At 37.8% G+C, this 26301-nt stretch overlaps 1 protein-coding gene across 1 annotated transcript in view; it reads left to right on the top strand.

Moving 5' to 3' along the window:
• The window catches only part of IPO11 (importin 11), a 950863-nt gene that overhangs the window by 429492 nt on the left and 495070 nt on the right, over positions 1-26301 (top strand). Inside the window, exon 14 of the mRNA XM_053701321.1 lies at positions 21967-22014. Within this exon, the coding sequence (XP_053557296.1) occupies positions 21967-22014 (48 nt within the window). The remainder of the gene's footprint in view (positions 1-21966; positions 22015-26301) is intronic.

A 26301-nucleotide genomic window follows, 5' to 3' on the forward strand; every position in this document is an offset into this window, starting at 1 on the left:
CAGTAACGATAGGGCTGTTCTGTACAATGATGCCCTTTAGAGTAGACACCATTTTTCTTGTGGCACACTTCTGACTGCTTCTTCCTAATGAATAGGGAGTGCTGCTACGCTGCACCTCAGAGAGAGGCAGGTTCTCTGGTGCATTATATTTGACTCAGCTAAGGGGTTCTTCTGAACTCTATATATTGTGTTTAGATTTTTTAAAAATTCAAAATATATCTTTTACTGGGTGTAGTAATTTGAGTCTGCGTAGCCACTGTAGATTGTGTTCTTTGTTAAGTTCATACATTCTGTGTCTTTCCTTTACCTTTATTCTCTCAGGGCATCTTTTTCTCTAAAACAGTTATTTAGAGAACAAGTGTTTATTGATTTTGTGTAAAAATGTAAACGGTTAACCTTCTTTTCATCAACTTTTCTACACTAAATTTAAAATTTCTTTCATGTAATTAGCAAGAGTCCATGAGCTAGTGACGTATGGGATATACATTCCTACCAGGAGGGGCAAAGTTTCCCAAACCTCAAAATGCCTACAAATACACCCCTCACCACACCCACAAATCAGTTTTACAAACTTTGCCTCCTATGGAGGTGGTGAAGTAAGTTTGTTCTAGATTCTACGTTGATATGCGCTCCGCAGCAGGTTGGAGCCCGGTTTTCCTCTCAGCGTGCAGTGAATGTCAGAGGGATGTGAGGAGAGTATTGCCTGTTTGAATTCAATGATCTCCTTCTACGGGGTCTATTTCATAGGTTCTCTGTTATCGGTCGTAGAGATTCATCTCTTACCTCCCTTTTCAGATCGACGATATACTCTTATATATACCATTACCTCTGCTGATTTTCGTTTCAGTACTGGTTTGGCTTTCTACAAACATGTAGATGAGTGTCCTGGGGTAAGTAAGTCTTATTTTCTGTGACACTCTAAGCTATGGTTGGGCACTTTTTTAATAAAGTTCTAAATATATGTATTCAAACATTTATTTGCCTTGACTCAGGATGTTCAACATTCCTTATTTTCAGACAGTCAGTTTCATATTTGGGATAATGCATTTGAATCAATCATTTTTCTTACCTTAAAAATTTGACTTTTTTTCCCTGTGGGCTGTTAGGCTCGCGGGGGCTGAAAATGCTTCATTTTATTGCGTCATTCTTGGCGCAGACTTTTTTGGTGCAAAAAATCTTTTCTGTTTCCGGCGTCATACGTGTCGCCGGAAGTTGCGTCATTTTTGACGTTCTTTTGCGCCAAAAATGTCGGCGTTCCGGACGTGGCGTCATTTTTGGCGCCAAAAGCATTTAGGCGCCAAATATTGTGGGCGTCTTATTTGGCGCTTAAAAAAATATGGGCGTCGCTTTTGTCTCCACATTATTTAAGTCTCATTTTTCTTTGATTCTGGTTGCTAGAATCTTGTTCCTTGGCATTTTTTCCCATTCCTGAAACTGTCATTTAAGGAATTTGATCAATTTTGCTTTATATGTTGTTTTTTCTCTTACATATTGCAAGATGTCTCACGTTGCATCTGAGTCACAAGATACTTCAGGAAAATCGCTGTCTGGTGCTGGAACTACCAAAGCTAAGTGTATCTGCTGTAAACTTTTGGTAGCTGTTCCTCCAGCTGTTGTTTGTATTAATTGTCATGACAAACTTGTTAATGCAGATAATATTTCCTTTAGTAATGTACCATTACCTGTTGCAGTTCCATCAACATCTAATGTTCAGAGTGTTCCTGATAACATAAGAGATTTTGTTTCTGAATCCATCAAGAAGGCTATGTCTGTTATTCCTCCTTCTAGTAAACATAAAAAATCTTTTAAAACTTCTCTTTATACAGATGAATTTTTAAATGAACATCATCATTCTGATTCTAATGACTCTTCTGGTTCAGAGGATTCTGTCTCAGAGGTTGATGCTGATAAATCTTCATATTTATTTAAAATGGAATTTATTCGTTCTTTACTTAAAGAAGTACTAATTGCTTTAGAAATTGAGGATTCTGGTCCTCTTGATACTAAATCTAAACGTTTAGATAAGGTCTTTAAATCTCCTGTGGTTATTCCAGAAGTTTTTCCTGTTCCTGGTGCTATTTCTGAAGTAATTTCCAGAGAATGGAATAATTTGGGTAATTCATTTACTCCTTCTAAACGTTTTAAGCAATTATATCCTGTGCCGTCTGACAGATTCGAATTTTGGGCCAAAATCCCTAAAGTTGATGGGGCTATTTCTACCCTTGCTAAACGTACTACTATTCCTACGTCAGATGGTACTTCGTTTAAGGATCCTTTAGATAGGAAAATTGAATCCTTTCTAAGAAAAGCTTATCTGTGTTCAGGTAATCCTCTTAGACCTGCTATATCATTGGCTGATGTTGCTGCAGCTTCAACTTTTTGGTTGGAAACTTTAGCGCAACAAGTAACAGATCATGATTCTCATAATATTATTATTCTTCTTCAACATGCTAATAATTTTATCTGTGATGCCATTTTTGATATTATCAGAGTTGATGTCAGGTTTATGTCTCTAGCTATTTTAGCTAGAAGAGCTTTATGGCTTAAAACTTGGAATGCTGATATGTCTTCTAAATCGACTCTACTTTCCATTTCTTTCCAGGGTAACAAATTATTTGGTTCTCAGTTGGATTCTATTATCTCAACTGTTACTGGTGGGAAAGGAACTTTTTTACCACAGGATAAAAAATCTAAGGGTAAAAACAGGGCTAATAATCGTTTTCGTTCCTTTCGTTTCAACAAAGAACAAAAGCCTGATCCTTCATCCTCAGGAGCAGTTTCAGTTTGGAAACCATCTCCAGTCTGGAATAAATCCAAGCCTTCTAGAAAAGCAAAGCCAGCTTCTAAGTCCACATGAAGGTGCGGCCCTCATTCCAGCTCAGCTGGTAGGGGGCAGGTTACGTTTTTTCAAAGAAATTTTGATCAATTCTGTTCACAATCTTTGGATTCAGAACATTGTTTCAGAAGGGTACAGAATTGGTTTCAAGATAAGACCTCCTGCAAAGAGATTTTTTCTTTCCCGTGTCCCAGTAAATCCAGTGAAAGCTCAAGCATTTCTGAAATGTGTTTCAGATCTAGAGTTGGCTGGAGTAATTATGCCAGTTCCAGTTCTGGAACAGGGGCTGGGGTTTTATTTGAATCTCTTCATTGTACCAAAGAAGGAGAATTCCTTCAGACCAGTTCTGAATCTAAAAATATTGAATCGTTATGTAAGGATACCATCGTTCAAAATGGTAACTGTAAGGACTATCTTGCCTTTTGTTCAGCAAGGGAATCATATGTCCACAATTGATTTACAGGATGCATATCTGCATATTCCGATTCATCCAGATCATTATCAGTTCCTGAGATTCTCTTTCCTGGACAAGCATTACCAGTTTGTGGCTCTGCCGTTTGGCCTAGCTACAGCTCCAAGAATTTTTACAAAGGTTCTCGGTGCCCTTCTGTCTGTAATCAGAGAACAGGGTATTGTGGTATTTCCTTATTTGGACGATATCTTGGTACTTGCTCAGTCTTCACATTTAGCAGAATCTCATACGAATCGACTTGTGTTGTTTCTTCAAGATCATGGTTGGAGGATCAATTCACTAAAAAGTTCATTGATTCCTCAGACAAGGGTAACCTTTCTGGGTTTCCAGATAGATTCAGTGTCCATGACTCTGTCTTTGACAGACAAGAGACGTCTAAAATTGATTTCAGCTTGTCGAAACCTTCAGTCACAATCATTCCCTTCGGTAGCCTTATGCATGGAAATTCTAGGTCTTATGACTGCTGCATCGGACGTGATCCCCTTTTCACATGCGACCTCTTCAGCTCTGTATGCTGAATCAATGGTGCAGGGATTACACAAAGATATCTCAATTAATATCTTTAAAACCGATTGTACGACACTCTCTAACGTGGTGGACAGATCACCATCGTTTAATTCAGGGGGCTTCTTTTGTTCTTCCGACCTGGACTGTAATTTCAACAGATGCAAGTCTTACAGGTTGGGGAGCTGTGTGGGGATCTCTGACGGCACAAGGAGTTTGGGAATCTCAGGAGGTGAGATTACCGATCAATATTTTGGAACTCCGTGCAATTTTCAGAGCTCTTCAGTCTTGGCCTCTTCTGAAGAGAGAATCGTTCATTTGTTTTCAGACAGACAATGTCACAACTGTGGCATACATCAATCATCAAGGAGGGACTCACAGTCCTCTGGCTATGAAAGAAGTATCTCGAATTCTGGTTTGGGCGGAATCCAGCTCCTGTCTAATCTCTGCGGTTCATATCCCAGGTATAGACATTTGGGAAGCGGATTATCTCAGTCGCCAAACGTTGCATCCGGGCGAATGGTCTCTTCACCCAGAGGTATTTCTTCAGATTGTTCAAATGTGGGAACTTCCAGAAATAGATCTGATGGCGTCTCATCTAAACAAGAAACTTCCCAGGTATCTGTCCAGATCCCGGGATCCTCAGGCGGAGGCAGTGGATGCATTATCACTTCCTTGGAAGTATCATCCTGCCTATATCTTTCCGCCTCTAGTTCTTCTTCCCAGAGTAATCTCCAAGATTCTGAAGGAATGCTCGTTTGTTCTGCTGGTAGCTCCGGCATGGCCTCACAGGTTTTGGTATGCGGATCTTGTCCGGATGGCCTCTTGCCATCCGTGGACTCTTCCGTTAAGACCAGACCTTCTGTCGCAAGGTCCTTTTTTCCATCAGGATCTCAAATCCTTAAATTTAAAGGTATGGAGATTGAACGCTTGATTCTTGGTCAAAGAGGTTTCTCTGACTCTGTGATTAATACTATGTTACAGGCTCGTAAATCTGTATCTAGAGAGATATATTATAGAGTCTGGAAGACTTATATTTCTTGGTGTCTTTCTCATCATTTTTCTTGGCATTCTTTTAGAATTCCGAGAATTTTACAGTTTCTTCAGGATGGTTTAGATAAAGGTTTGTCCGCAAGTTCTTTGAAAGGACAAATCTCTGCTCTTTCTGTTCTTTTTCACAGAAAGATTGCTAATCTTCCTGATATTCATTGTTTTGTACAAGCTTTGGTTCGTATAAAACCTGTCATTAAGTCAATTTCTCCTCCTTGGAGTTTGAATTTGGTTCTGGGGGCTCTTCAAGCTCCTCCTTTTGAACCCATGCATTCATTGGACATTAAATTACTTTCTTGGAAAGTTTTGTTCCTTTTGGCGATCTCTTCTGCCAGAAGAGTTTCTGAATTATCTGCTCTTTCTTGTGAGTCTCCTTTTCTGATTTTTCATCAGGATAAGGCAGTGTTGTGAACTTCTTTTGAATTTTTACCTAAGGTTGTGAATTCCAACAACATTAGTAGAGAAATTGTGGTTCCCTCATTATATGTCCTAATCCTAAGAATTCTAAGGAGAAATCATTGCATTCTTTGGATGTTGTTAGAGCTTTGAAATATTATGTTGAAGCTACTAAGTCTTTCCGAAAGACTTCTAGTCTATTTGTTATCTTTCCCGGTTCTAGAAAAGGCCAGAAAGCTTCTGCCATTTCTTTGGCATCTTGGTTGAAATCTTTAATTCATCATGCCTATGTCGAGTCGGGTAAAACTCCGCCTCAAAGGATTACAGCTCATTCTACTAGGTCAGTTTCTACTTCCTGGGCGTTTAGGAATGAAGCTTCGGTTGATCAGATTTTCAAAGCAGCAACTTGGTCCTCTTTGCATACTTTTACTAAATTCTACCATTTTGATGTATTTTCTTCTTCTGAAGCAGTTTTTGGTAGAAAAGTACTTCAGGCAGCGGTTTCAGTTTGAATCTTCTGTTTATGTTTTTCATTAAACTTTATTTTGGGTGTGGATTATTTTCAGCAGGAATTGGCTGTCTTTATTTTATCCCTCCCTCTCTAGTGACTCTTGCGTGGAAAGATCCACATCTTGGGTAGTCATTATCCCATACGTCACTAGCTCATGGACTCTTGCTAATTACATGAAAGAAAACATAATTTATGTAAGAACTTACCTGATAAATTCATTTCTTTCATATTAGCAAGAGTCCATGAGGCCCACCCTTTTTTGTGGTGGTTATGATTTTTTTGTATAAAGCACAATTATTCCAATTCCTTATTTTATATGCTTTCGCACTTTTTTCTTATCACCCCACTTCTTGGCTATTCGTTAAACTGATTTGTGGGTGTGGTGAGGGGTGTATTTGTAGGCATTTTGAGGTTTGGGAAACTTTGCCCCTCCTGGTAGGAATGTATATCCCATACGTCACTAGCTCATGGACTCTTGCTAATATGAAAGAAATGAATTTATCAGGTAAGTTCTTACATAAATTATGTTTTCTGTTGTCTAGTACCACTAGAAGTAATGTAAATTTTAATGCTAAAAATGCCTGTTTTTTTAAAAATTCGATTAAAAACAGGGGCACTTTCATTCATCAAAATTTACATTTCACTCGTGTTGTGAAAACAAACTTACCTTTTAATCTTGACAGCAGCTTCAGCTTCCTCCACCCGTCGCAAAGCCTCTTTCTGGGTCTAAAATGAGGAATCAGGCTTCCTCCAATCACGGCGTTAATCAGACATTGATTTCCACGGGGGGGGGGTGGGGGGAGAGCCGTGATTGGAGGATGACCAATCCATCATTTCTGACATCAGAAATGGCTTGCGACGACCGATGGAAGCTGGAGCTGCTGTCAAGTTTAAAAGGTAAGTTTTTTTTCACAACACAAGTGAAATGTAAATTTTGATGAATTAAAGTGCCCCTGTTTTTAATCAAATTTTTAAAAAACGGGCACTTTAGCATCAAAATTTACATTCAATTTAATATTACTCTAGATGAGTAGCTTACACTTTTTACAACCTTGACAAAGAAAAACAAAAGTACTAATGGCACTGCTAAAGGTTGAAGATTAGGGTAGCTTATTAATCTCTGAATTTATAGATAAAATATACACAAGTTTGTGTCTATAACTCAGGCTTAATTACAACATGGCTGAGGTGCTGTGTACTTGTATACTGAAACACACAAAATCAATCCTTGGATTGAAAAATTGTACACCTAGATAGCACTCTTCCCCTAATCAAGGATGGCTGGTTTGGACAAAGACTGGATATCTTGGGAGAGGGAGTGCTTAGGGGTCTTTAAAATATAACCTTTATTTGGTAATTTAAAACAAAAACAAAAACACACACACAATCCACATATATACAATATTTAAAAACACAGGATTTGGTCGGATTTTTTTTTTTTTCCAATATTCTCTATTAGGATAAAGTGGTTGTAGTGTCCATAAGAGGTATATTAATTTGTCAGAGGTATCTGTAAGGATCAGTAAAGATCTGATTTTCTTATAGAATACGTGATGTTTCTTAACTTTATACCACTGTGATAGAAAATCTATTGTTCCTTAACTAGTTGGTCAAGGTCACAATCACTAGTGTGTTATTTAGTGTTATATGAATGGACACACAATTGTGCAATTTTGTAGGAACTGATCTAGGGTTCTATATAGCAGAGTCTAGTTTGTATTCTGTCTTATTACATATATTGAGGTTTTGATTTGTAACTCTGCAAATCTGATATCACTGTTATTTTTGAAAGAATTTATATGCAGTGGTTAGGTATAGAATAAGTGGTGTTCTCAATTTTTGTAATTCTGCTTTTGGATGATAAACTGAGTCTGCCACTATTATAATTGCTATCTAAATATGCTGAGAATTTCGCCTGATATATTTCCAGACTATTGGATTAAGCTATTGCAACTGCTATCTGAATATACTGAAAATTTCTCCTTATATATTTCCTGACTATTGTGCTGAAATATCAAGCACTTAAGATAAAGTATATATATAGTTAGCACAAGATCTCATCAATTTTTACGGTTGGTTATACTTTGTACAAGGTACTTATTAAAGTTTCTTTAAATAGTTGATTGGATCTTATATATTATAAGCATATTTTCTGTGCTTGGAAATGAGTATGGCTTGATCTTGCTAGATGAAGATCTAATTCAATTGCTTGAGTTCAGATGGATTTAAATTAAATATTTGTTTATAACAAAGTATTGTGCCTTCCTTGTAATTGTACTGGTTGACGTAACAATATGTTTAGGCCAAGTTCTTTAAAAGTTACATTGTAATTAGGTTCATCTATATAAGCGATATTTTATAGCAGACTTTTTCTTGACTGATTATAATAAAGTACTGATAACCACACTTTTGTCATTCAGAACTGCTTGAATTTACTTTACTAATAAATTATAATGGGCAATGAATTGGCTGAGGCAGATAATCATCTGTATAAGCAATGTTTTGTGGCAGACTTATTCTTGACTGATTGTAACAAAATACTGATAACCACTCTTTTGTCATTCAGCACTGCTTGAATTTATTTTACTAATAAATTATAATAGGCAGTGGATTAGCTAAGACAGATATTCTCTGTATCTATAAATTTAAGATAGACCCAGTATTGCTGCTAAGTTTAGCGCTTTTTCTATTAGATTCTAATGTTCCTTACATTGGTTGTAATATATGTTCAATATGTGTATTCCCAAAACATAGATGAAATCATATGATCACTTTTTGTACCACAGCTTTAAGTTCAATTAGAAATTTGGTATCTTTTGTAACTGCAGGGTAATTACCGCGGTAAAAAGGATTTGGTCTGATACTTATTACAAATATAATGTTTTTTGATATAGCGTCTGTATAATTTTCCAATACCGGTTATCTCTAAGTTATTCTAAATTTATGTAAATTCGGCTTGCAGTTTGGCGTTTTTGATGTACAAACTTATTGGGTATTAGGATATTGTATTTAAATCCCCCCTTCCCGTACTGGGATAATTTAGAATCCCTGAAACAGGGTTCAATCTAGTACCGTTTACTTCTTATCATTGGTAACTGGCAGTTGCAGCGAGGTGGTGTTATTAGTATACCAGTACGGGAAGGGGGGATTTAAATACAATATCCTAATACCCAATAAGTTTGTACATCAAAAACGCCAAACTGCAAGCCGAATTTACATAAATTTAGAATAACTTAGAGATAACCGGTATTGGAAAATTATACAGACGCTATATCAAAAAACATTATATTTGTAATAAGTATCAGACCGAATCCTTTTTACCGCGGTAATTACCCTGCAGTTACAAAAGATACCAAATTTCTAATTGAACTTAAAGCTGTGGTACAAAAAGTGATCATATGATTTCATCTATGTTTTGGGAATACACATATTGAACATATATTACAACCAATGTAAGGAACATTAGAATCTAATAGAAAAAGCGCTAAACTTAGCCGCAATACTGGGTCTACCTTAAATTTATAGATACAGAGAATATCTGTGTTAGCTAATCCACTGCCTATTATAATTTATTAGTAAAATAAATTCAAGCAGTGCTGAATGACAAAAGAGTGGTTATCAGTATTTTGTTACAATCAGTCAAGAATAAGTCTGCCACAAAACATTGCTTATACAGATGATTATCTGCCTCAGCCAATTCATTGCCCATTATAATTTATTAGTAAAGTAAATTCAAGCAGTTCTGAATGACAAAAGTGTGGTTATCAGTACTTTATTATAATCAGTCAAGAAAAAGTCTGCTATAAAATATCGCTTATATAGATGAACCTAATTACAATGTAACTTTTAAAGAACTTGGCCTAAACATATTGTTACGTCAACCAGTACAATTACAAGGAAGGCATAATACTTTGTTATAAACAAATATTTAATTTAAATCCATCTGAACTCAAGCAATTGAATTAGATCTTCATCTAGCAAGATCAAGCCATACTCATTTCCAAGCACAGAAAATATGCTTATAATATATAAGATCCAATCAACTATTTAAAGAAACTTTAATAAGTACCTTGTACAAAGTATAACCAACCGTACAAATTGATGAGATCTTGTGCTAACTATATATATATACTTTATCTTAAGTGCTTGATATTTCAGCACGATAGTCAGGAAATATATAAGGCGAAATTTTCAGTATATTCAGATAGCAGTTGCAATAGCTTAATCCAATAGTCTGGAAATATATCAGGCGAAATTCTCAGCATATTTAGATAGCAATTATAATAGTGGCAGACTCAGTTTATCATCCAAAAGCAGAATTACAAAAATTGAGAACACCACTTATTCTATACCTAACCACTGCATATAAATTCTTTCAAAAATAACAGTGATATCAGATTTGCAGAGTTACAAATCAAAACCTCAATATATGTAATAAGACAGAATACAAACTAGACTCTGCTATATAGAACCCTAGATCAGTTCCTACAAAATTGCACAATTGTGTGTCCATTCATATAACACTAAATAACACACTAGTGATTGTGACCTTGACCAACTAGTTAAGGAACAATAGATTTTCTATCACAGTGGTATAAAGTTAAGAAACATCACGTATTCTATAAGAAAATCAGATCTTTACTGATCCTTACAGATACCTCTGACAAATTAATATACCTCTTATGGACACTACAACCACTTTATCCTAATAGAGAATATTGGATAAAAAAAAAAAATCCGACCAAATCCTGTGTTTTTAAATATTGTATATATGTGGATTGTGTGTGTGTTTTTGTTTTTGTTTTAAATTACCAAATAAAGGTTATATTTTAAAGACCCCTAAGCACTCCCTCTCCCAAGATATCCAGTCTTTGTCCAAACCAGCCATCCTTGATTAGGGGAAGAGTGCTATCTAGATGTACAATTTTTCAATCCAAGGATTGATTTTGTGACTTTTTACAACCTTCTCAGAGGTTTTCTTAATTTTCTTTCTGGATGGTACCAGATCTGTTAGTATGTAAGATCTTATTTGAACTTCCAGTGGAAGATCATATTTTTATTGACCCTTTGTTATTATAATGAAACATTTTTTATATAACATAATGATGCTTTTTATGTTATTCCTGTTGTACAGAAACCCCATAGATCTGTACTAATACCCATGAAATGTATGCACTCTTATTTTATGTACAGGGGCTTTAAAATCCGTTTCCATGGTTTATTTCATGTTTCATACTCAATTTATTAGTGTTTTAAGACACTAATATGTTTAATTTTATGTTTTTCTTATAAGAATACAATAAAACTACCTTTTATGGAGGTTATATTTGTTAGCGTCTGTGACATGGATTGTCCCATTCTCATTTCTTAGTGTTTTATAAGACACTAATATATGTATTTCTGTGTTTTATGTATAGGAATTCTAGTCTTGTCTTCCATCCTGTCAAGACTATCCACTAACCAAGTAAAGAGGGTGGTCTTCTTAATCTGGCTTTGTTAGTGCAGTAGGTAGCGCGTCAGTCTCATAGTTTGAAGTTCGTGAGTTCAGGCTTCACACAAGGCACTTGCTCTTTCAAAGTACGTTTTATTGTAAAGGACCTATCCTCTTTGGGAGTAATTTTTCCAGTTCCTATAGAGGAACAGGGACAAGGATCTATTCAGATCTCTTTGTGGTTCCCAAAAAAAATATAGATATATCTAAAGAGGGAATTTTCGCCCCATCATGGGCCTAAAGTGTCTCAAGGGTTCCATCCTTCAAAATGGCAACTATTTGTTTCATTCTTCCTTTGGTTCATAAAGGTCAGTTCATGAAGACCATAGACCTGAAGGACGTGTATCTACATTTTCCCATCTCTCGGATCACCTCCAGTTTATAAGGTTTGCCTTTCTGGAAAGGGAGATGTGGTAACTCTCACCGTTCTTGAAACAGAAGGTTGTGGGTTTGAACCCAGGAACAGCTCCTGCTTCCTAATCTGGCATGTGCTTCTGGTGACAGTAAGCATTCCAAAGTTGAATTTTCAAGCATTTCCAGTTTTGCTGCATTTCCGTTTGGTCTTGTCACGGCTCCCAGAACATTCACAATGATTCTGGAGGCTCTTTTTGGCAGTGGTATCCCAGGGAATTGTAGTGGCGCCTTTACTAGACAACGTCTTGGTTCAGGTGTCATCTTTTCAACTAGCAAAATCTAATTCAGAAATGTTGTTGTCTTTTCTGCAGCCCCGCAAATTGGAACGTGGATCTGGAATAGAGTTTCCTTGTTCCAGCTACTTTGGCGTGTTCCTTAGGTACAATCAGAGATTCCCTTGTCCATGAAGAAAATCCAAATTTCTTGCTTCGTACCTTTCTCTCAATTTCGTCCATCAGTGACTTAATGCATGGAGGTGATTGGTCTGATGTTTGCTTCAATGGACATCATTCCTTTTGCATGGTTCCATCTGAGACCTCTACAACTATGTATGCTCTGTCAATGGAACGGAGACCATTCAGTTTATCGCAGAGGATAGATCTGGATCCACTATCAGGAGTCTCTCCCCTGGTGGTTTTCTCAGAATCATTTATCTCAGGGCTCTTGCTTCTGGAGACCTCCTGGGTGATTGTGTCTACGAGCGCCAGCCTTTTAGGCTGGGGAGTAGTTTGGGGCTCTCTAAAGGTTTTAGGGTTGTGGACTTGAGAGGATACTTTTCTTCCCATAAACTTCTTGAAGTTGAAAGCATTCTTCAATGCCTTGCAGCTTGGCCGCAATTATCTTTAGTCCGGTTTATCAGATTCCAGTTAGTCTACATCACCGTAGTGGTTTACATCAATCACCAGGGAGGAACTTAGAATTCCTTGGCCATGAAGTAGGTGACTTGCATTCTGCAGTGCGCAGAAGCTCATGATTGTCTTCTATCTGCCATCCACATTCCAGGAGTGGAGAACTGGGAGGTGGATTTTCTGAGCAGACAGTTTTTTCTTTCCGGGGAGTGGGCTCTTCATTCGGAAGTGTTCTCCAGAAGAACACTCAGGTGGGGGGTTCTGGAGTTGTTCCTGATTGCGTCTCGTCAGAACGTTAAGCTTCCAAAGTACGGATCTAGGTCAAGAGATCCTCAGGCCGCTCTGATAGCTCTCAGGCAGTTCCTTGGAATTTCGGTCTAGCATTACTGTTTTCCTCCGTTTGCTCTCCTTCCACGAGTCATTGTTCGTATCAAACAGGAGAGAGCATCTGTGATTCATTAGCTTCTGCCTGGCCTCGCAGGATCTGGTTCGTGCATTCAGGGAAGATGTCAGCTCTTCCACCTTGGAAGTTACAGATGAGGAAGGACCCTTTAATTCAGGGTCCTTTCCTCCATCTTGTTTATCTGAAACTGACTGCATGGAGATTGAACGCTTAATTATTTACCATAAGGTATGACGTAAAAACATATATTGGTGTGAATCGAAGGGCTTCTCTTGGAATAGTGTCAGGATTTCTAGAATTTTGTCTTTTCTCCAGGAAGGTCCGGAGAAAGGGTTTTCTGTCAGATCTCTGAAAGGCCAGATTTCTGCATTATCTATTCTTTCACTCAAGCGTCTGGCGGATGTGCCAGATGTTCAATCTTTTTGACAGGCCCTAGTCAGAATCAGCCCTGTGTTTAATCCTGTTGCTCCTCCTTAGTGCCTTATCCTAGTTCTTAGAGTTTTGCAGTATTCCTGGATATTAAGCGGTTTATCCCTAAGGTGGTTTCAGTTAGAAATATTATTCATTACATTTTTGTTCCTTCTCTCTGTCCTAATCCTCAAAAGGAACATCTTTTGCATAACTTGGATGTTGTGCGCACTCTGCAATTCTACATACAGCCTACTAAGTATTTTAGCCAGTCTTCTGCCCTGTTTGTTTGTTCCTCAGGAAAGCGTAGAGGTCAGAAGGCAACTTTTTTTTATTTTGTTTGATTGGCTTTCCTGTTTTCATGTATTGTTGGAAAAACTAATTTAAATCCACTAAAAAAAAAATGAAGGCAACTTCTCTTTCCCTCTGGTTGAGAAGTATGATTCCTGGGTAGAGACCCTGTGGGTGGAAATAAAGAGTGGGGGGCAAAAATCCTAAAAAAATATTACTAGGAACATGCTACAAGCCCCACAACATTAGTGACCTGGATGAAACTCAACTACTAATGCAAATAGGTAAGGCTGCTAATAACAGTGCTGTAATTATGGTAGATTTTAACTACCCTGATATAAACTGGGCCAATGAAACTAGTAATTCAGCTAAGGGGGATAGATTTTTAAATGTTCTCAGGGATAACTTCTTGTCACAATTAATAAAGGAGCCAACTAGGAGTAACGCTATATTGGATTTAGTGCTATCAAATAATACAGATATAATATCAAACATAAAAGTCAAAGAACATTTGGGTAACAGTGATCATAACATGGTCACATTTGAAATCTCTTTTCATAAGCAGTGTCTTAAAGGTTTAACCAAAACTTTTAATTTCAAGAAGGCAAAATTCAACGATTTAAAGAAATCATTAAATAACATAAATTCGGACAAAGTAGTCTCTAATAAAAATACAGAGGATAAATGGATAACATTTAAAACTTTGTTAAATAAATATACATATCAACAAATACCATATGGTTATAAAAATAAAAAATCCAAGCCAATGTGGCTGAATATAAATGTGTTAAGAGAAATTAGGCAAAAACGTACAACATTTAAATTATTCAAAGAATAGTACAGACTCAAAATTCCATATTTATAAGGAATGTAACAAAGCATGCAAAAAAGCAATCAAATTAGGCAAATTGAAAATAAAAAATTAATTGCAAAGGATTCTAAGTCTAACCCTGAAAGGTTCTTTAAGCCAGACAGATAGCTCAGCATGCTAAGGCACTGTGGCTGAGCTCTGTAGCAACCCAAGGGTTGCAGGTTCGATTCCCGGCGAGGTCCACTTAGCTTTTTATCTTTCCAAGGTCGATAAAATGAGCAGCGCCTTGAGACCCTTACGGGTGATTAGCCGCGTTTTACAAGTTACCACTACAATGCAAAGTACATAAATAGCAAAAAATCTAAGAAAGACAATATAAGTACATTAAAATGCGTGGAGGGTAGCATGATTAACAGTGACAGGGAGAAGGCTGAGATACTAAACCAGTTTTTTTCTTCAGTATACACAAGAGAGGAACCATTGGATGATACTTTGGAACAAAATAGAACATGTCAGCCCATACCATTAACTGGATATGTATAGAGGATATCAGGAACAAATTGGATAATATTAAGGTAAATAAAACTCCAGGCCCAGATGGAATACACCCAAGGGTGTAAAGGGAATTTAGCACCGTTATAGACAAACCTCTACTCTTAATTTTTCAAGACTCATTATCCTCAGGTATGGTACTCCAGGATTGGCGTAAAGCTGATGTGGTGCCACTCTTCCAAAACGGAAGCAGGGATGATCCAGGAAGCTATAGACCAGTTAGTCTGACATCAATAGTGGGGAAGATATTTGAAGGGATTATAAGGGATTATATTGATGAGCATATTCGTGTAAACAAGATTGAGTTCTAATCAGCAAGGTTTTATGAGAAATTGATCATGTCAAACTAATCTAATTAGATTCTATGAGGAAGTAAGTAAAAATATAGATAAAGGGGAATCAGTGATATAGCACACAAAAAGAGATGTGGTGTGTGACACACACCAAAGTAGCGCTAATTACCTGATAATTGACAATGTTAAAACTAGTATGAATAATATGTATAACTCATAATCTGAGAAATATAAATAAAAATTGACAAATGAAAATTAACAAATGAAAATTAACAAATGTAAACACCAAGTCCAGTGACATATATCTATGTGACAGATTGTTTTACATCAGCCCCGGTTATCAGTGCTTTATGCCCAGTGACTTTTCACATCGCTTGTGACATCGCATGAACTTTATTTGCTTATTGGGAATCGTTAGGACCACGGGAGGGACAGGAGAAATCTCACATCTCCGAGACACAGACAAGAAGGATACCAGTTTGAGCTGTTTAGTCCAGTCAGAATTATTCCAGGTGGATGTTTTCAGACTTGCGCAAGTCTCTTATCCCTTAGACCAAATTATTCTTCCTGCTCTTTAGGTCTTGAGAAAGCCCGTAATTAGGGTGAAACCGGTTGAAGCTGTGTTTGGAGAAAACTGTGTTTGGAGCAATACAAGATGGTTTGACGCTGTGGAAAAAAATCATAGCAGCTAAAGGTTTTTTCCTGAAAGAAAAGGATTGCCGTGATAAACAAACACCTGAAATCAAAAAGTAAAGACACTTGTTCCCCTGCGTACACTCTGTACTAAAGAGCAGGAAGAATCATTTGGTCTAAGGGATAAGAGACTTGCGCAAGTCTGAAAACATCCACCTGGAATAATTCTGACTGTTACCGACAAACATCAACTTCTGAGGGAAGATTACTCGACGGAAGGGTAAGACTACCTGCATGGCAGGATTACTACAAAGTCTACCAAAGGTACTAATCATATAAAGATCTTTTAAAAAAAACCTCCCTAAGGCAAGTCCTAAAAGGCAACTTAAGCATTCAGTAGTTGGCCACTACTAAAGTTTATTGTCAAGGAGAAATATGCATTAGGAGAGACTTTTGTGTAATCGTTACATTTGGAGAGACTTTCCATTTCTAAAATAACACGCAAAGTTACACATGTCAAAATAAGGGGCATTGCAACAAAATTACCATTTGCTTAAAGAGACTATACAGCTTTCTCTTTAAAAATAATACTTTTTTTTGGTTAATTAAAGGTGGTAACGTTAGACCATCCTTTACTTATCAGTCCAGTAAGAAAACACAGAAGCCATTTTCTTAAAGCAGAAGTATATTGAAAACACTTGCATAAAGTTATAAGCTTAGTAATTTATTTTAAATATCTACGCATATCAAAGGTTTTCTTAGAAGAAAGTTTAATTGTTTGTTTTTAAAGGAACAAATTTGTCACAATAGATTTCAGTGAAAAATCTGCTAATTGTATAATTTTGTATTTTATGATTTTTATGTAATGTTTTTTAATAAGTAAAAGTTTTTTTATAAAATTGGCATATATTTTAAAGTTCTTTTCACTATATATTAGTAAAAAAAAAACGTACCTGGTTTAACCATATCACAAATATAGAGGCTTTAAACTGAGAGTCCGGAAGTGTTTCAATGTGACATTATATTTATTTGGGTACAGATAAAATTTATAAGCATTAGAATTCACATTTAATATTTCATATATTCAAAACTAATAAAGAACATAACAACCATTATGCAAATTTATAATAAACACGAATAAATACATAAAGGTGTATTTTTCAATAAAAGATAAAAAAAGAGTGATTTATCCTTCAATAATTTTTTACCAAAAAGGAAAAGAGTCCAAATATATATATATATATATATATATAATTATTTGAGAACACCCTTGTTAAGGTCCCCATTATTAATGTGATCATACCCATATCTCTAACGTTTTGAGCTTACTGAGCGCCCCCGAAAACCATTCTCTGTTTTATTTACATTTTCTCTGTCCAGGAGAAGGACAGTATTTCGGGAGGCAAAAAAGCATTTTAAGTCCAGCGCTTTATACACTATAAACCCTTTATTTTCTGATACTTAGTTAAGTAAGGTCATTAGGTCAGCGCAGGATGAACTTTCGTTACAAAGGGACCTGCAAAAATTAGAAGTATGGGCAGGTAAATGGAAAATGAGATTTAATACGGGAAAATGCAAGGTTCTACATTTTGGAAGTAAAAATAAGCAGGCAACGTATTATTTAAATGGGACAAGACTTAGCCAAACACATGAGGAAAGGGATTTGGGGTAGTAATAGATAACAAGCTAAATGCAGGACAGCGGCTTCAAAGTCCAATAAGATACTAGCATGTATTAAAAGAGGTATTGATTCAAGGGAGGAAAGCATCATTCTGTCACTACATAAATCCCTGGTAAGACCTCACCTTGAGTATGACGTGCAGTTCTGGGGACCGATCGCAAAAAACTAGAACTAGAAAAAGTTCAGAGAAGGGCCACAAAGCTAATAAGGGAATTTGAGAATTTAAGCTATGAGGAGAGGCTAGCCAAACTGGGTTTGTTTTCTTTAGTAAAAAGGCGCTTAAGAGGTGACATGATTACTTTATATAAATATATTCAAGGCCCATATACAGAGATGGCAGAAGCTCTGTTTATTCCGAGAAAATTGTTTGTGACAGAGGTCACAATTTAAGGTTGGAGGAAAGGAGATTTAATCTCCTGCAACGGAATCGTTTTTTCACTGTAAGAGCAATAAAATTGTGGAACTCATTACCAAAGGAGGCAGTGAATGCCAATACCCTAGATACATTTAAAAATTGTTTGGATACATTTCTGTCTATATAAACAAAATTCATGGATATGATTGCTAGTATTAAATGGGTCACCTTTTAGTGGGATTATTTAAGCTTAACTGGAGCTTTTTGTATATATTTTAGATTTGTATAGGTTGAACTCGATGGACTTTGGTCTTTTTTCAACCTCATCTACTATGTTACTATGTTTTGCTTATGAGTCTGCTGGACAGAATTAAGGCTCATTTTACTAGGGATGTTTCCTCTTCTTGGGCTTTCAAGAATGAAGCTTCTGTGGAACAGATTTGGAAGGCTGCAACTTGGTCCTCTCTACATACTTTTTCCAAATTTGGATGGTGCCTTTGGTTTAGGTCTACCTGTCTTTTAATCCCTCCCTGTTCATTCCGTGTACTCTAGCTTGGGTATTGGTTCCCACTAGTAATTGGAATGACGTTGTGGACTCTCCATGTCTTAGGAAAGAAAACAGAATTTATGCTTACCTGATAAATTTCTTTCTTTTCGGAGATGGAGAGTCCACGACCCCACCCTTAATTAGACAGTGTTTTTTAGTTGCACCTCTACACCTTTGTGTTATCTTATTTTTCCATTTCCCTTCGGCTGAATGACTGGGTGTTATGGGTAAGGGAAGTGACACTAAACAGCTTTGCTGTGGTGCTCTTTGCCTCCTCCTGCAGGCCAGGAATGAATATCCCACTAGTAATTGGAGTGACGTCGTGGACTCTCCATGTCCGCAAAAAAAGAAATTTATCAGATAAGCATAAATTTAGTTATTTTCACCATATGTAATCCACAAGGGCGGCGGCGGCTCCTTTTCTTTCATCCATTCTTCATGCTGTCCCACAACACACATTTTTGTCAGTTCCCCCCCCTTTTATATGGTTCAGTTCTGTTGGTTGATTTTTAAAAATAAAATAAAATCAGCTAATAGAAGAATTTTTATTTTTTTAAATTGGCCAATAGGAAAAAAGTAAATTCTATTGGCTGATTGATTTTTAAAATCAGGAAATATTGTTTTTTGCTTTATATTTTGTTTGCTGTTATTTAATCCTTTCCTGAAAGTTCAAATGTAAGCAAATGAGTAAAAATTTAAACCACATGATCGTTCATGCGATCGCTAGGCACACCCCCCAGCACGTGATTCCATATTTGAAGCAGCTAAGGTTTCAGGACAACCGAACAGTCAGAGTTCCATGTCATCCTAATGGCGCTAAAGCCCAGTGCAGTTAGGACGGCATAGATTGTCCTATAGGCGGGAAGGGGTCAATGTTAAGTTTTGGTTAATGTTTTGTTTGGTTTGTTGGTTGTTTGCTTTGTTGTTGGTTATTGTTGGGTTTTGGTCAATGTTTTGTTTGCTTTGCTGTTGTTTAACAGGTAGATGCCGTTAGAACGTTCCATACCATTTTAACAGTGCTGGGCTTTAACGCCGTGTGGACAGTATGGAACTTCCTACCTTATATGGCGTCCTGCAGCCCTCCCCCTTTTACACAATCAAGAATCAGAATGGAGGGGTCATGCCTAGCAGCGTAGGCAGTTCCCCATGTTCTGATCCTGATGTTAAAATCATGTGATCGCTTCGACAATTGTGTGATGTCATTTTTTTCAGCAAGTGTTCCCATGTTAAATACTTTATTTCGCCACAAAGGGATTAATGTTGGGTTTTGATTAATGTTTTGCTTGCTTTGTTGTTGTTTCTTATTGGGTGTTGGTTTTATGTTTTGTTTACTTTTGTTGTTTTATTGTTGGGTTTTGGTTAATGTTTTCTTTGCTTTGTTGTTGTCTACTGTTGTGTTTTGGTTAATGTATTGCTTACTGTGTTGTTTACTATTATGTGTGGTTTGAGTTGATGTTTTGTGTGATATGTTATTTTTATTTACTGTGGCTTATGGTGCTTTAGGTGTTAACAGTGTAGTTGGCTTAGGCTGTGGTGGGGCTTAGGGTAATCTAGGGGTTAATAATGTAGTGGGGTTAGGTTGTGTTGGGTCTTATGGCACTTTGGGGATTAATAGTGTAGAGGGGTTAGGTTGTGGTGGGGCTTAGGGGGATTTAGGGGTTAATAATGTAGTGGGGTTAGGTTGCGGTTAGGCTTATGATGCTGTATGTGGTTAATAGTGTAGTGGGGATAGGTTATATTCTGGCTTATGGTGCTTTAGGGCAGTGTTCTTCAACCACGGTTCTCAAGTACCGCCAACAGGCCAGGTTTTCATTATAGCGGAAGGTGAAATAATTAGCTGATGGGTGACAGCTGCTTAGTAACCATGGTTACTGATCAGCTGATTATTTCAGCTGTTCTATGGTTTAGCTCTAATAAAAACATGCCCTGTTGGGGTACTTGATTACCATGGTTTAGAAACACTGCTTTAGGGGTTAATAGTTAAAGTATGACTTGAAAAATACACATTTTGGAGCTGTAGGGATGTGGTTATATTATACATGTAAATACAATGATCTATTTATGTCTATTTGATTGTATAATGCGATAATACATTTTTAAAATAATGACAATACATAAAATACATTATGTCCTCCTTTGTACAACATTGGTTTTGGGCTCTTGCCTATCCCCTTCTCCTTAATTTCTCTAAATAGGTTATTGCATGTTAAGTAACTCAGGCACAAGGTATACGGACTGATAATGGAGATAATGTATAACTCCCAATAGGGGGCGCTAAACAAACACAGGTAGATGCGATGTGGGGATACTGTCACCAAATTGTAATTATAATAATAGTATACAATATATATATATATATATATATATATATATATACACACACACAAATGCATATAATACCAAAAGTCCAGATAAATCCACTGGCAGTGGTGTGTCCCAAAGTTAGTTGTCTTCAGGGTATCCAAATAATTTAAAGGAAACGCCGTCCATCTGAAGCTTTAATTCAAAAGTGGCTGCACTTTCTTCACACCTTGGTGTCAGAATTTCTGAGATGAATGGAAACAAACAAAGAGAGAGGCGCCTGTGTGTATCAGTATTATCAAATATCGAATAAAATAGCCCTGATACAGGGTACTCACATTTTTTACAAGCATACAAATAGTGCTGTCAGGCACAAGCTGGATATTTGCAGCAATCCAGCTAGCTGTTCCCCAGGAAACCGGCACGCTGTAGTCCCCACACTTCGTCCAGAGGTAAATGGATTAGTAGAATTCAGGAATAGTGCACCAGTTCAAAAGTTAAAATGGCAGCAATTTGTTAAAAATTTATTATAGCAATAAAAACAAATTAACCGAAATGAGCTCTAAAAACGCGTTTCTCAGTGTGTCCAAACGCTGTTTCATCAGGCATTTTGGTTAATTTGTTTTATTTGTTTTATTTGTTTTTATTGCTTTACTAAGTTTTTAATACATTGCTGTGATAACTTTTGAACTGGTGCACTATTCCTTAATTCTACCAATTCATTTACCTCTGGACGGAGTGTGGGGACTACAGCGTGCGGTTTCCTGGGGAACAGCTAGCTGGATTGCTGCAAATATCCAGCCTTGTGCCTGACAGCACTATTTGTGTGCTTGTAAAAAATGTGAGTACCCTGTATCAGGGCTATTTTATTCAATATTTGATCATACTGATACACACAGGCGCCTGTCTCTTTGTTTCTATTCATCTCACAAGGTATAGGGATATATATGTAAGAGGGGCTCCTCTTAAGGACCCTTTGAGGCATTTCTACCTACTCCAAAGGGGGACGGCTATAAAACCACTAATACTTAAATAGTTCCACTACAAGTTTAAAGAAACTGAAATCTTGTATGTTGGCCTTTTGTTTTTTTTGGGTAGCTCCAACATCCTTCTGTGTGCAGTATTTCTGCTCAGTATGTTTTTTACCAATGTCCCTTGTTTTTCTCCAGGGCAATCACTTGTAGAAGATCGGAATGCTTTGCTTATAAAAGATACTGGTAAGTTGCATATATTAATATTATTGTATTATACTAAAGTCCTTTTTTTTAATTAGAATTGGTAGATGTGTCATATTATGTGGTTTCTCTTCTATTAGTGATTTGTAGTTTATTTTCTCAGATTTTTTATTTATTTTAACGACAACCACAACATATGCAGGAAACATATTTGCACTTTTTCAATGATGATATACAGGAAGTTGTCATGTTTGTGGTAAGGGACATTGAGCAGATCATATTCAAATCAAATTGCCACCCAGCTGGTATGGTGAAACGTATTCTAAGTGTGTTGTAATCTAATTTCTTCTATAAGGTACGACGAGTCCACGGATTCATCCTTTACTTGTGGGATATTATCCTTCTGCTAACAGGAAGTGGCAAAGAGCACCACAGCAGAGCTGTCTATATAGCTCCTCCCTTAGCTCCACCCCCCAGTCATTCTCTTTGTGGGAAAAAGCCCCTTTTCTAATATTGGGTCAGTGACTAAAATCAGTGTCAGGCTTTTCCTTATAATACATTTACCTTATTTAAAGAATGATACTTACACCAGTCTTATAAAAAGGGATACATTTATTAAATGACAAATCTATACATGAGTGGTGAGAGAAGGGTCTAACGTACAAAGCTCTATTCTATCTACACTATAAACTAATGCCTGTGGGTGTGTGCATGCGATGATTGCTGCAGTCTGTCTATTACCTGTTGGTGTTATGTGTCCTTCCCTTTTCCTCTCTTTCAAGCTGCTAATCAAAACATATTTATAGCCAAACAGCCACACCATGAAGACAGTCCCAGCCAATCAAATCCATTCATCTTCTGGTTTATAACAATTCATCTGTTGAGTTAACTGCCTGTAGATGTCGCTGTGGTCCAAGAAATGAGTTTTCCTAATGCCATCTGACCTTTGTGACCCATCTCAGGACTGACCTTATCTGAGTCCCTTTGAAGATTTATGATGCCATTGTCCTGTCCTGTGGCCTTTTGAAGCTTTATGACATTTGATTTTCTGTCCTCAGGAAGGAGAGCAGGTCTCACCTGTCTTATCTACATTGGATGGTAGTCTTTTGATCCTTCTGTACAGGCCTTGGGGTCGAGTTACTTAATATTATCTCTTGGGAACTAGTTTATTCAATAGGGTTAAGTTTTCCTTACTATAACAAAATGTGCTTTTCCAGTTATACAGTTATTACATATAATTTCCAGTTATACAGTTATAACACTTTGCCTACTCTAAGTACTAGGAAGGGTAAAGTGAAAGAGGTGATAAAATATTAGTTTTTCATTTCTTCAAGCAAGAGTTTTTGTTTTAAATGGTACCGGTGTGTACTTATTTACTCTCAGGCAGCAGATGGATGAAGACTTCTGCCTGGAGGATGATGATCTTAGCATTTGTAACTAAGATCCAGTGCTGTTCCCACAGAGGCTGAGGAGTACAGGAAACTTCATTGTGAGGAACGTTTTCATGCTATATAGCAGTGAGGTATGTTCAGTCATTTTTTCTGGAGAGACTGTGTATTTCAGAAAGGCTGACAGTATCCCCATGAGGGTAAGGGTAAGCAGTAATCCTAAGAGCTATAGAATGGCATTACTAAGCTTGCATAAGGGGCTAATTAAAAAATGGTTGACACTGAGTTTTGAATGTTTGTGGGCAAACATTTTCTGAACAGGGAGTGCTGTTAACATTTTGTGGGCAATAACGTTTTTTGGGCAACTTTATTGAGGGTACACTTGGCTTTTTTTTTGGGTCTCAGAACCCACATGGCTAGTTTAAACCGCTCTGGTGTGGTTCTTTGAGGCTGTAGAGACATCGAGTGAGATGGGCGGGGCCTATTTCTCTTGTAAGGTGTATCCAGTCCACGGATCATCCATTACTTGTGGGATATTCTCATTCCCAACAGGAAGTTGCAAGAGGACACCCACAGCAGAGCTGTTATATAGCTCCTCCCCTAACTGCCATATCCAGTCATTCTCTTGCAACTCTCAACAAGCATGGAGGTAGTAAGAGAGAGTGGTGAAATGTTTCCAATAGACGCCACCACCATGGACTTATGGCAGACAGTCCCTAAGGTGGAGGGAGTAGTTTCTACTCTAGCAAAGCGTACTACTATCCCTGTCGAGGGCAGTTGTGCTTTTTTAGATCCAATGGATAAAAAATTAGAAGGTTACCTTAAGAAAATGTTTATTCAACAAGGTTTTATCCTACAGCCCCTTGCATGCATTGCTCCTGTCACTGCTTCTGCGGCGTTCTGGTTTGAGTCTCTGGAAGAGGCTTTACAGGTAGAGACTCCATTGGATGACATACTTGGCAAGCTTAGAGCACTTAAGCTAGCCAATTCTTTTGTTTCTGATGCCATTGTTCATTTCACTAAACTAACGGCTAAGAATTCTAGTTTTGCTATACAGGCGCGCAGGGCGCTATGGCTTAAATCATGGTCAGCTGACGTGACTTCAAAATCTAAGCTGCTTAACATTCCCTTCAAGGGGCAGACCCTATTCGGGCCTGGTTTGAAGGAGATTGTTTCTGATATCACTGGAGGAAAAGGTCATGCCCTTCCTCAGGACAGGTCCAAATCAAGGGCCAAACAGTCTAAGTTTCGTGCCTTTCGAAACTTCAAGGCAGATGCGGCATCAACTTCCTCTAATGCAAAACAAGAGGGAACTTTTGCTCAGTCCAAGACGGTCTGGAGACCTAACCAGACCTGGAACAAAGGTAAGCAGGCCAAAAAGCCTGCTGCTGCCTCTAAGACAGCATGAAGGAACGGACCCCTATCCGGTAACGGATCTAGTAGGGTGCAGACTTTCACTCTTCGCCCAGGTGTGGGCAAGAGATGTCCAGGATCCCTGGGCGTTGGAAATTATATCCCAGGGATATCTTCTGGACTTTAAAGCTTCCCCCCCAAAAGGGAGATTTCACCTTTCACAATTATCTGCAAACCAGATAAAGAGAGAGGCATTCTTACACTGTGTACGAGACCTCCTAGTTATGGGAGTGATCCATCCAGTTCCAAAGGAGGAACAGGGACAGGTTTTTTGCTCAAATCTGTTTGTGGTTCCCAAAAAAGAGGGAACCTTCAGACCAATTTTGGATCTAAAGATCTTAAACAAATTCCTCAGAGTTCCATCATTCAAGATGGAAACTATTCGTACCATCCTACCTATGATCCAGGAGGGTCAATATATGACTACAGTGGATTTAAAGGATGCTTATCTTCACATTCCAATACACAAAGATCATCATCGGTTTCTTAGGTTTGCCTTTCTGGACTGGCATTACCAGTTTGTAGCTCTTCCCTTTGGATTAGCTACAGCCCCAAGAATCTTTACAAAGGTTCTAGGGTCGCTTCTGGCAGTCCTAAGGCCGCGGGGCATAGCAGTGGCCCCTTATTTAGACGACATCCTGATACAAATTGCCAAGTCTCATACGGATGTAGTACTGGCATTTCTGAGGTCGCATGGGTGGAAAGTGAACAAGGAAAAGAGTTCTCTATCCCCACTCACAAGAGTTTCCTTCCTAGGGACTCTGATAGATTCTGTAGAAATTAAAATTTACCTGACGGAGTCCAGGTTATCAAAACTTCTAAATTCCTGCCGTGTTCTTCATTCCATTCCGCGCCCTTCGGTGGCTCAGTGTATGGAAGTAATCGGCTTAATGGTAGCGGCAATGGACATAGTGCCGTTTGCACGCTTACATCTCAGACTGCTGCAACTATGCATGCTCAGTCAGTGGAACGGGGATTACACAGATTTGTCCCCTCTACTAAATCTGGATCAAGAGACCAGGGATTCTCTACTCTGGTGGCTATCTCGGGTCCATCTGTCCAAAGGTATGACCTTTCGCAGGCCAGATTGGACAATTGTAACAACAGATGCCAGCCTTCTAGGTTGGGGTGCAGTCTGGAACTCCCTGAAGGCTCAGGGATCGTGGACTCAGGAGGAGACACTCCTTCCAATAAATATTCTGGAACTGAGAGCGATATTCAATGCTCTTCAGGCTTGGCCTCAGTTAGCAACTCTGAGATACATCAGATTTCAGTCGGACAACATCACGACTGTGGCTTACATCAACCATCAAGGGGGAACAAGAAGTTCCCTAGCGATGTTAGAAGTTTCAAAAATAATTTGCTGGGCAGAGATTCACTCTTGCCACCTATCAGCTATCCATATCCCAGGTGTAGAGAACTGGGAGGCAGATTTTCTAAGTCGTCAGACTTTTCATCCGGGGGAGTGGGAACTCCATCCGGAGGTGTTTGCACAATTGATTCATCGTTGGGGCAAACCAGAACTGGA

Source organism: Bombina bombina, chromosome 2 (assembly GCF_027579735.1).
Source record: "Bombina bombina isolate aBomBom1 chromosome 2, aBomBom1.pri, whole genome shotgun sequence".
NCBI classification, from domain to species: domain Eukaryota; kingdom Metazoa; phylum Chordata; class Amphibia; order Anura; family Bombinatoridae; genus Bombina; species Bombina bombina.